Here is a 12,670-nt window from a genome sequence, read left to right as displayed (position 1 = left end):
CAGATGGTTCACGTCATGATAACTTTTGGCCATTCAAACTTCCACAGTCCATAGTCCTTTTCTTTGTTTGATATTTCAAGAGACTTTGGTTAAGTAGCCTAACCATGGATAGCTCCTAGGCAGGATTATTCTGCTGTGTTGTCGCCACTCGCCACCGTCCCCCCGTCATCGCGGCCATCGCCCATGGATGTGCCATCGCCTCGCCGCCGCCGCCGCCCCCCTCCCCATCTCCGCCGTCATCCGCGGCGAACGGCCGCGCGGGGGGGGGGCGTGCACGGTTACGTTCAGAGGTTACGTTACGGCGCACGTTGTGCCACATTGAAAGTCCGTGCGGCCGCTTGAACTACAATTAAATTAACGATTCCTCGAGGCAGAAAAAAATCCTCGGACCATTTTTTGTAATCGAGGTACTCGAATTACTCGAGGAATCGTTTCAGCCCTAGTTATTTTTCCAGAGTGTAACCCATTTTCAGGGTTGTAGGCTATGAATTTAACCCAAATGAAACAGTTGAATATTAAACCCAAAAGTTGGGTCAAAAAGAATAACCCAACCTGTTGGGTTAAAATAACCCAAAAAAGGGGTTTGTCCTTATCTGAACCAGCAGTTGGGTTAAAATTGGGTTATTTTTTAACCCAACTGTTTTTAGTGTGTTGGTACAGACATACAGCGCCATCCATTTGGCTTTAAAGAACTTCTAATTTCCATAACTTGTAATGCACCTGGGCTATAAATCCACTGTGAGCTGCAATGCATCGGTGCCTGTTTTCATCAATTTCAATACAGCATATTGGAAGCAGATTAAAGGGTCATTTCGCTACCTCATTGGGTAATTACCAGTTTTAATTGCTCTCAGTCAAGGGAATTAGCACGGGCCCTCCGTTGTGCATTCACAGTGTTTCTGTCGTCATTGTTCCACATCCTCCAGTTTCAGGCTTAGTGACATCACAGAAGTCAATTAGGGTTTAAAGAGACTCGAGGAGGCCTCTTTGTTCTACCTGAGTATTAGAGTTGAGATGAACAAAGGTCCTTAAGGCTTTTTCCGAGACTTAGCTTTTGGTTTCTTCTGTAGAGCTTTCGACTCATTGTATGGCTGTTTCCTTTATTCACGCTCAAGTGCTGTTCTCAAACACAAAGTTAAAGCTGTGTTTTAACCAAATAATGAATTCACCATCCAATGTTAGTAATGAAAAGGAAACAAAGAACAGAAGGACATTTCGAACTAGGGCCTGCCTTCAAACGGAAACAATGTCCGTACATTGGTTGTACACTAAAGAAAATAACATTTGTGTTATATTCAGTTTACCTTATATCTATAGGTTTGCCCCACACAACATTATAAGTGTGACTAGAGTGAGTAAGTGTGTAATTATTCATCATTAGCTTGCCCTTTTTGTATTTATTTTAATTTTCACCAGGCAGCAAGAGTTAACTACAGTGCTACGCCGATGCCATTTTTAATAATTAAAGTTATTTGGACTTACTGACATAGTGTGTGCATAGAAATATTCTTCAGCCCACAATGACATCATCAGCTTTCTAATGTAGCTCAATGATATCAGTGGAATTCTTCAATAGCTCTTGCCTCTTACATTTCCAGACTTCTATTGACATTACTTAACTTGTACTTCAGGGGTCTGCAACCTTTTTTTTCACCTGAGAGCTACTTTGAAGAGCTGAAAGTGGCTGAGAACTACTCGTGTATTATATTGCATTTATTTCACATAACGTATCAAAACTCTAAACCAGCTGACTAAAGGCATTTAGTATAGATATGTGCATCATCTGTCAGTCATTCATATGAGAAGAAGGTTGAGTAAAATATAGAACATACTTTAGGCCTGGGTGAATGTCCATACAGCTTTATGGTATACCCACCTACAGAAGTGTTTGGACTGTTTTTAAAGGGATACCCCAACATTTTTTTTTTTTTACATGTCTTGCCTCACTCCCGAGTCCATGACCAGCAGATAGACACCATCCTTTCGACTGTGCGTGCAGTAACAAGGGAGATAGAGCCGTATCGCCCGTAATTAGCTTAGCTCAAACACTGGAAGTGTATGGGTAGTGTTAGCCTGCCTCCACCTAAAGTCATCAGAGACACTCTTCAGCAACTCTAAACGGACCGATCTTGGTCTCAGAGCTGACAAAACTCTCCGGTAAGGCATCTTGAGCGGTCAAATGCCGCTAACGGGACCAGATCGGTCAAAACGGAGGGTTCAAGCAAAGACGGTTTATTTTGGTTCAAGCTAGCTACATCGAGGGTAGGTTAGCTTCCTATTTCAAAGTAAAAGCACAAATTCTATCGTCATGGTTTTCTGTATGTAAAGGGCAACTGGTGTTTTATTTTGTGAAAGTCACCGGAAGTGCGTTGGTCACAAGCTAGCTTGAGTAGCGCCGAATTGGTCCGAACAAAATTGTAAACAGCTGGTATTTAGACAAATTAACAACACACTGCTGATCTAAACGGCTACTTTCTCACCTAAAAATGTTTGAAATGTCGATAAAGTGATATAATTACAGAGTTTAGAGCTCGGGTAAGAGGCAGGCTAACACTACCTATACACTTCCAGCGTTTGAGCTACAGGCGATACGGCTCTATCTCCCTTGTTACTGCACGCACAGTGGAAAGGATGGTGTCTATCTGCTTGTCATGGACTCGGGAGTGAGGCAAGACACGAAAAAATGTTGCTGTATCCCTTTAAGGTTGTAGATTCACTGACCTCCTTCTCCATCCCCACTGGACTGACCAGCCATCTGTTCTGAAATCTCACCTATGACTGCCTCCATCAAGGGGTTGGCAGTTAATACCACACAGGGCTCAGGTTTAACAAAATCATTGAACCTGTCCTCAAAGTCCGGCCCAAGCTTGAGACAAGAGGTCACAATACCTACAGAATGTAGCTACATCCACCGATACCTCTACAACTCAGGGGAAGTGCTGCAGTCTGTTATTTTTCGCTTGCTGAAGGAAAAAATGACAGTTTGGCTTCAAAAGCCTTAACAGCAGTGATAAAATATAGTTTCGCCTTTGCCATCCAAATGTAAGTTCAGGTGATTTAACTTCTCTGTCACATCTGTCAAGGAAAGATCAAGCAGCCCCTCAGCATATGATAAAAGGATAGTGTCCTCCTCACTTGACTCATTGAAAACCTTTATTTCCCTACAGCAAGGGGAAAAAAGAGCAGTGCGTTACTCGTGAAAAAGTTGGAATCTTTGAATGGAGCTCATAATCTTAGTACCATGACATAACAAGATCTTATAAACTTTGTGCTTTCGGAATTTGGAAGAGTCTTGGTCTGGCTTGTGATTTGTGGTACATCCTGTTAGCTCTCTTGGAATGTTTTTTAGACAGCAACCAGTTGTTCAAGATTTTATAGATATTGACTCTTTGCGTTCCTAGTGAATTCGGCCTTGAATTTAATACTTCACTTGACTATAGAACGAATCGCCTTGTTGTTTACAACTACTTCCGGGTAGAAAACCAGCATGAGAACAATAGTGACAGATGAGAGTTTAGATATATCTCATTTTTCATGTCACTATATCACCGTTTAGACTAATCTGATGTTTGTAAAGTCTATAAAACCAATGATTGGACAAACATTACTATTTCTTTGTGCACATTTTTGTAATTAGTCATGGTTATCATAGATTAGCCAGGCTAACGGTTAGCTACCTGTTTAACTTTAATAACTCAGTGACTCAATAAACGCTCCATGAAAAAATATTTTCTCCAGCGGATATCTGAGTTCCAACATGACTGAGCTAACTGGAGTAGTTTCATGTCGTGTCCCACAACGGGAGGGTTTTAACAGCTGACGTCCTGGTGTTAGCTTAGCTACCGCCGTTAGCTTAGCTACCGTTAGCTGTCCCTGTTAGCTGAGCCACTGATACTTTCTAGACACTGTGATTCCCCCAAACTGAATAAATACAACACATAGCAACACAAAACACACACACACAGAAATAGTAATGTTTCTTCAATCTTTTTATTTTTGTCTAAACGGTGATAGGGCGTGAAAAATATGATATATAGCCTAGTTAAACTCTCGTTCATTACTACTGTTCTCATTCAAATAACGTTCTGGTTTTCTATCCAGAAGTAATAATAATAATAATAATAATAAACTTTATTTATATAGCACCTTTCAAAAACAAGTTACAAGGTGCTGTACAATAACAACAGAAATAAAAACAGGTCAAATACAACTTCCTGGCAACAACATAATAAAACTTTATAAAATTATAAAATCACCCACCCACAACAAAGTAATCATACAATAATGGTAAAACAAAATTAAAACAAAATTAAGAGAAGGCTAATCGATAAAAGTGAGTTTTAAGAAGAGATTTAAAAGAAGCCACTGAGCTCGCCTGCCTGAGATCGCCGGGCAGGGTGTTCCAAGTAGTTCCAAGTTCCAAGTAGTTGTAAACAACAAGGAGATCCATTCTATACATTTTTCATCTACCTTCTGGACTTGATTTCTTCTGGAACTCAGACCTTCACAAGGGAAAATGTGTAGAAAAATGTATATTTCATACAGATCGTCAGCCTACTTTTTGTCTGAAAGAAAAACAATCATATCCATATCTTGCCTCCCAACCAGAACTCCATGTCCTTTGGTTTTCCTTTTGTATTTCCTCTTCTCAGCACTTTTGCTTTACCACAGCTACAACTATTATTTATTATTTGGCACCTCCCTTGCTTGTGTCATTGGAAGCTCCTCGATTTTAGTGCTAAAGTGCAAATAAACATTAAGTATTCCTCTGTTGTTATAAGGCCACACTCTGAAGCACAATGATTTTCCAGCATCTTATCCATACATGAGGCTTTGGTTTATTTGAGATTGATTTTTTTTTTCCACTCGCACACAGTTGCTTGAATAGATCTATGAGTAAATATTAATGTCTCTGCTTCTGCGTCCAACTCAGAGTCTTGTTGAGTAGTTGGTATGAACTATTCCACTGAACCCTGGGAGCACCAAGCCCCCCCCCCCTCCCCCCACGCCTCCCTTTCTTCCTGTCTGCACTCGACTGAATGTGATTATTGGATACTGAAAACTGATTAACCTCCTGGTGAAGGTTCAGCCCTATTAATTTACTGCAGCTGTTGGAATGTCCTTGTTGAACATGTGCACAGATAAGTATTTCAAATGCCAATTAGCCTCATGTTTTTTTAAATATATTTTCTCTTCGCTTGTCACAATGACATCCATTTCCAAAGACTTTATTGAGAGGATTCACTGTGGCAGCAGCTTGTTTAAAAAGAACACGTTTCTTTGACTCCTAATAAGATACTGTTCTATCCATAATAATAATCTCCTTTACAAATGAATGTCGACATTACTTTGTCAGATTTAGTCTTTATAGCTATTCTATAATCAGATAATATTATATATTATTCTAAATGTACATACAATGGTGGGATTTATGTTTTCCTTCTATTTTCTTCTTCATATCTTAAAGGGATAGTTCAACATTTTGGCAAATTGGCCCATTGCCATAATCCCTATAGTCATAGCAGTAGGTTCGTTACCTTTAATTGTCGGTGCAAGCTCTGCCGTTATAAAAATATAACGGCAGAGCAGAGCCGCGAGCTGCTCAGAGCTACGCTACGGAGGCTCATGGGATTTCTTGGTTTCCCTCATCAAACACATCAAATACACAATCCAACAACTCCACAACGCTCTGGTGGACAAGTTGTGACCTGCACATTCACCACGTTATAAGATAATAACACAACGTTACCACACAGAGTTCAGCTCACGGCTCTGCTCCGCCGTTCTAAAGACATCTTGCACCGACAATTAAAGGTAACGAACCTACTGGTATGACTATAGGGATTATGGCAATGGGCCAATTTGCCAAAATGTTGAACTATCCCTTTAAATAGTTAATTTAACTTGAAGTTAGGTCACAACCAAACATTTTATGAAAATTCTAACATTTCTTGTAACAACAGCAAAAAGTATTGAGGCCAGGAAGAGCTGGATTTCTTTTCAATCCATTATCTCCTTAATCTACCCTCTTATTATGTGGTAATATAATCATTATCGCATCATTTCAAGCTCAAACTCAAATTTCTTGTGGCCATTGAGAGAAAAAACTACATCCGCCATAATTGCAGATCTAACCAGACCTCAAGTACTTGTCCATTTGACGCTCCAGGGACTGTAATGAGTCCCAACCCCGACCCCAACGAATGAAGCGAGGAAGATGCCACACAAAAAAATTTAATGTGGACAAGCAACAAAGGTGAGATTAATGCTGAAGCCAAAGTGTTCTTTGGTTCTAAGAGGAAAATATTTCGTAGTCGACTGCAGGGCCATTGTAAAGGGGGGAAAGGTGATGATAACCCAGCGCCCAATGGGGTCCACAAAAAACCCCAGTAGTTTAATCTTTGTATGACTGAATTATTCTGCGTAAGACCCTGACTAATATTCATAGTAATGCTGCATTAGCATCAAAACAAAGTAGGCTAAATAAAAAATGATAATACATACGTAGTCTAAGAAAAAAAAAAACTGGAAAAGTTAGGGGGGGGGGGCACTTTAGTATTCTTTAAGGGGGCCCAGAATTCCTACACACTAAAAACAGTTGGGTTAAAAAAGAACCCAATTTTAACCCAACTGCTGGTTCAGATAAGGACAAACCCCTTTTTTGGGTTATTTTAACCCAACAGGTTGGGTTATTTAAGCAATATATCATGACAGGCCGTGGTATATGCTCATTATACCACGGCTAAGGGGCGTTGTTCGGCCCGACGCGAAGCGGAGGGACGACAACCCCCTTGGAGTGGTATAATGAGCATATACCACGGCCTGTCGTGATATATTGCTTTTATAAAACGGTTACGAATAAAGGCAATATAAAAGAGGGATACGCAATCAATTTCATGTAGTTTTATTCAACCAGAAATACATATTATCCAATAAAATAGCCTCACTGTGAAAAAATAGTCCCACCTCTCCAGACGTTAGCTCCTAGTTAGCTCTGCATCTCGTCTTTTCCTCCGCTTTTTTTCAGGTGAAAGTCACTGCTCAGTCCCCTCTACCATTGTTAACCCTCCCCGCAGGTGAAAGTTCACCTTAAACATGTGAATTCAACTACTTTAGTCCGTTTTTTAACATCGTAAAAACATCAGCTGTCTTTGGCTACGGACTGCAACAGTCCGTTGTCATGGATACATGACAACAACTTCCATTCATACCAGTCATACGTGCCTGACGCGGAGTGATAGCCTACGCTGTGATAAGGCTTTAGAATAGTAGCCGTGGTATATGCTCAATATACCACGGCTAACAACCAATCAGATCGCCGGATTTCACCTTTCCGTTTTATAATCTTTTTGACCCAACTTTTGGCTTGAATATTCAAGTGTTTCACTGAAATTACTTGAACAACCCAGGAATTGGGTTAAATTCATAGCCTATAACCCTGAAAATGGGTCACACTCTGGAAAAACAACCCAAAAATGTAACTCAACACCAATAACTCAGAAATTAGGTTACAGAAATAACCCAACATTTTTTAGTGTGTAGCAACGGCTCTGGTCGACTGTTGATTTTCATCAGACCTGATAGCAAGGGTTACTAAAGCATTCCCGTGGCCTCAGGAAAAATAAAGGATACGAGTCATCATCTCTCTGACGGTGACAGCAGATTCAGAATATTATTAAAGAATTTTCCCGTCGTCGATATTACAAGTGTGGCTTTTATTTTCATCCTGCAACATCTCCAATCAGTGCGGTAGTGAAATAACATGCCTCATCTAGAATAAGAATATAAACAAAGGCAATAGTGGGGCTAGAGGGGGCACCGTTCTTCAGATTGTAGATTAAATGGATATTTTACCTGGCAGAAGTAAACAGGACTCCTCTGAGGAATGTCAAGTTCATCACAATGAAAATGGAAATGGTGCTCTTGTTTCCTATTTTCCCCCTGTTTGTTTTTGGTCTCAGCTCCGCGGCGTCTGCACGGGGGTGAAATCCTGTAGACCTAATAGGCTTATAGGATAATATCACTTTGTTTTCCCTCTCTCTTGTCCTTGTCTCAGTGCCTGGTGTTTGAAGACGCTCCCAACGGCGTCAAGGCGGCGCTGGCCGCGGGGATGCAGGTGGTGATGGTTCCCGACGACAACCTGGACCCCAGCCTTACCCAGGAGGCCACGCTGCGCCTCCGGAGCATGGAGGAGTTTGCGCCGCAGCTCTTCGGCCTGCCGGCGTACGACTGAGCCGGAAACCAAACCCAAAACCACATTGCACTGCAAAAACTCAATATCTTACCAAGATTATTTGTCTTATTTCTAGTTAAAATGTCAAAAACAAATCTCATTATACTAAAAATAAGAGTCATCGCATAAAAAGTAGCTTGTTTTTTAGACACTTTTTTCTTTTTTCAAGCATATTTTCACTTGAAATGAGTAGAAAAATCTGATTTTCTACTTATTTCAATTGAAAATTATTTTGAAACAAGTGAAAATGATCTAAAAACAAGTTCATTTCTAGGTGATGAGTCTTACTTTAAGTCGAAAGAGATTAGTTTTGATTAAAATTGAGACATTTTGACAAGAAATAAGACAAATATTCTTGGAAAGATTGAGTTTTTACAGTGTGTGTAATCCAGTCTTTACAGGAAATGGTGAATCAGCTGTTTTCCTGGATGCCTTACCATGTTCTAGATAAATTCTGATGGTCTTTTGTTTTCCTGCCACAACAGCTTGTGCTACGGCGTACGACTGAGCCGGAAACCAAACCCAAAACCACATTGTGTAATCCAGTCTTTACACACTAAAAAAAGTTGGGTTATTTCTGTAACCCAATTTCTGAGTTATTGGTGTTGAGTTACATTTTTGGGTTGTTTTTCCAGAGTGTAACCCATTTTCAGGGTTATAGGCTATGAATTTAACCCAATTCCTGGGTTGTTCAAGTAATTGCAGTGAAACAGTTGGATATTCAACCCAAAAGTTGGGCCAAAAAGAATAACCCAAAAAAGGGGTTTGTCCTTATCTGAACCAGCAGTTGGGTTAAAATTGGGTTATTTTTTAACCCAACTGTTTTTAGTGTGTACAGGAAATGGTGAATCAGCTGTTTTCCTGGATGCCTTACCATGTTCTAGATAAATTCTGATGGTCTTTTGTTTTCCTGCCACAACAGCTTGTGCTACCAATATTGGTTTAGCATATCAGATTACGTATTTAATTATTGTCCTTTCCATTGTGTCCGAATTTCAACACATCAAATCTTGTACCGTAGCTTGTAAAGCTCCACTGTCAATGGCTTCACTGTCAATAATAAATGTGCGTGTTCAATTCAATTGATTTTCAAGGGTTTTTAATTAAGTTTTTGATATGCAGATAAAAAAACGTAGATGTACACTGAAAAAAATGAACCAAATTTGGATACAACTTTTAGTTCAAGAGGATTTGTGTGTTTGTCTTGATGTGTAGTTCAGACCTGGTTCAGACCCGCCCCTGTGAAAATGGTAAGGAATAAAGAGGAGCTTTATTTTTTTTTTTAAATCTATGGTACCAATGAGGTTCATACTTGCCAGGTTAGGGTCAATATATGAGGAAATCAGAATCTTCTCAATGTTTTTGTTCAGTCTTTTTCTGCTTTGACCAGCAAAACACAATATCAGGCCTCCAAAAAAAAAACCGCCATCCTTGAAATTGAGGTTTTGCGTTTGCTGAAACAAACATTTCAAGGGGTTTTGTTTCGGTCGCGCTGTTGTTGTGCCAGAATTGTCCAAACCACAGTAGCCATTTCTGGTTCTGGTTTGTCTCTTGGACGCCAATCAGAAGGCTTTTTCTGGTTGGAAGTCGACAGGCAGCTCTCGACTCAAACACACTCGAGTGGAATCGGTTTTGTGTTGCCAAAAGACACTCGTCCTCTCCTCGATGTAATCCAGTAAAGAGGCTGTGAGATGTCCTCAGTCATGTCTGTTTCTACTCTTACTACGACTCTCGTGTCCCCGGTCCTCTCCTGCAGCGGGCTCTAACAACGGGCCCCCGCTGGAGGAGCCCCGCGCCACCGCTCCCTCGGGCTGCTCAAATAGGATTTCACCACATTCCCACATCCACTTCCCCTCGGTGGCTTCCTGGCCCTTCATCCTCCAGGAGGAGGAGGAGGGGGAGGGGTAATCTCCTCAGCTGGTTTTCTTTTTTTTTCCTTTTCTCTTTTTCCTGCTTACACACTCATCACTTTGTAGTCTTACACATCGCTCACCGATTTCCGAGCTCATTTCTTTCCATGTGTCTTTGAGCTCCTGTTGTCCTTCTGGGTTAAATTGGCCCAGTCTGTTCCCCTCCTCCATCCTTCCTTCTTTCCACAGTCCTTTTTTCCTTCCTTCCTTCCTTCCTTCCTTCCTTCCTTCCTTCCTTCCTTCCTTCCTTCCTTCCTTCCTTCCTTCCTTCCTTCCTTCCTTCCCTTTGTCCTTACTTCTTCTTCCTTCCTGTTTTGATACAACTGACGTGGTCTGTTCCCTAACCCTCCATCTTTCTTTTATTCCCTTTTCCCTTCCTTCTTTCCTCCCTTCTTCCTTCCTTCCTTCTTCTTCCTTCCTTGAGCAAATCTATTCCCTCCCTCCTCTTTCCTTCCTTTTCCCTTTCCTTCTTTCCACAATCCTTTTTTCCCTCTCCGCCTTCTTTCCTTCTTTCCCTTCTTCCTTCCTTCCTTCTTCTTCCTTCCTTGAACAAATCTATTCCCTCCCTCCTCTTTCCTTCCTTTTCCCCTTCCTTCTTTCCTCCCTTCTTCCCCTTCTCCCTTCCTTCCTTGAACAAATCTATTCCTTCCTTTTCCCCTTCCTTTTTGACCCAATCTGTTCCCTCCCTTCTATATTTTCTTTCTTTTTCCCTTCCTTCTTTCCTTCCTTCCTTCCTTCCTTCCTTCCTTCCTTCCTTCCTTCCTTCCTTCCTTCCTTCCTTCCTTCCTTCCACAGTCCTTTTTTCCTTCCTTCCTTCCTTCCTTCCTTCCTTCCTTCCTTCCTTCCTTCCTTCCTTCCTTCCTTCCTTCCTTCCTTCCTTCCTTCCTTCCTTCCTTCCCTTTGTCCTTACTTCTTCTTCCTTCTTGTTTTGATCCAACTGACCTGATCTGTTCCCTATCCCTCCATCTTTCTTTTCTTCCCTTTTCCCTTCCTTCTTTCCTCCCTTCTTCCCCTTCTTCCTTCCTTCCTTGAACAAATCTATTCCCTACCTCTCTTTCCTTCCTTTTCCCCTTCCTTCTTCCCACAATCCCTTTTCCCTCTCCACCTTCCTCCCCTTTCCTTCCTTCCCCCCTTCCTTCTTTCCACAATCCTTTTTTCCCTCTCCGCCTTCCTTCTTTCCTCCCTTCTTTCCCTTCTTCCTTCCTTGAACAAATCTATTCCCTCCCTCCTCTTTCCTTCCTTTTCCCCTTCCTTCTTTCCTTTCTTCCCCTTCTTCCTTCCTTCCTTGAACAAATCTATTCCCTCCCTCCTCTTTCCTTCCTTTTCCCCTTCCTTCTTCCCACAATCCCTTTTCCCTCTCTGCCTTCCTTCCTTCCTTCCCTCCCTTCATCCTTTCTTCTTCCTTCCTTTTTGACCCAATTGACCCAATCTGTTCCCTCCCTCCTTCTATCTTTCCTTTCTTTTTCCCTTCCTTCTTTCCTCCCATCTTTCCCTTTGTCCTTCCTTCCTTCCTTCCTTCCTTCCTTCCTTCCTTCCTTCCTTGAGGGTTAGAATTGAAAACAAAACCCGGATCCAAATGACTGCGTTCACATGATTCATTCAGATCTAATCAGCTACAGGTTATTTTCAGCCATGTTGCATATTTATTTCCAAACCTCTCAGATGTTCAGAAAAAGGCAACCGGTGAACGTTCAGCAGATGTGTGGCTTCATTTTTAATTTATTCCACAATCCGCACAAGTCATATAGCATTAGTACACATGTCACGTACAGTTCACTGGCTGTATACAGTCAGCTGAGGACCAATTACACACTCTGAGGGTTTACCCTGCTTTAAAGAAATAAAAAATGAAAAGGAAAAAAAAAAAAAACTATTTTGTGGATGGGGTTAATTGCATATCATATCATGGAACAACTTGCATGTGTGGAATTTGAAAATGTTAGGCAAAGGATAACTGAAAGGTAAAACTACTGAATGAACTACTGAATGAAGGGAGGGAAATTAATACATATAAATCTTTTTTACACATCTTTTTTATGTCCTTATTTAAGAAAAAAAAATGTAAATACACTATGTATTTCTATATAAGAAATAAATTCAAATATTTAGTAATTAATTTGCTTTAGAAATTAAAAATACTATAGTTTTAAAGTTCTTTTAGGACTAAAGGAAGCTCCTACACACTGTCTTGACTTACATTGTAGTTTTAATGAAAACACAACGTTTTGGTCCCTTGAACCTTTGTCAGGTTACATGTTACATCTCTACAGAACGATGAATTTTTGTACTCTATAGATCCATGAAAAAAATGTTTCTCTTCACCATGTACTTACCTCATGAATATGTATTGTTGCTTATACTATTTTTTCTTGTATTTTTATTTTGGATATTCTGTAGAAGTCACACCCCTTTTTCTTTTCAAAATGGTTAACCCCAATTGGGTTGATTGCTCACCTGGGCGGGGTCTTTGTATATTTAAGCAGTTTCCTGTCTGTACCATTATACAGCAGTTTGAAAAAGAGCATTG

General features: G+C 40.7%; 1 protein-coding gene across 1 annotated transcript in view; it reads left to right on the top strand.

Annotated features, from left to right (window-relative positions):
* Nucleotides 1-8,284, top strand: part of pudp (pseudouridine 5'-phosphatase) — a 45,310-nt gene extending 37,026 nt beyond the window's left edge. The window contains exon 4 of the mRNA XM_085802364.1: nucleotides 8,057-8,284. Coding sequence (XP_085658490.1) covers nucleotides 8,057-8,233 — 177 coding nt within the window. The 3' untranslated portion in view covers nucleotides 8,234-8,284. The remainder of the gene's footprint in view (nucleotides 1-8,056) is intronic.
* The last annotated feature ends 4,386 nt before the right edge of the window (nucleotides 8,285-12,670 follow it).

Source organism: Trachurus japonicus, chromosome 2 (assembly GCF_045865225.1).
Source record: "Trachurus japonicus isolate A0001 chromosome 2, Traja_1.0".
Lineage (NCBI taxonomy): Eukaryota > Metazoa > Chordata > Actinopteri > Carangiformes > Carangidae > Trachurus > Trachurus japonicus.
The sequence above is the reverse complement of the archived record's forward strand: the minus strand, read 5'-3'. Positions and strand labels throughout refer to the sequence as shown.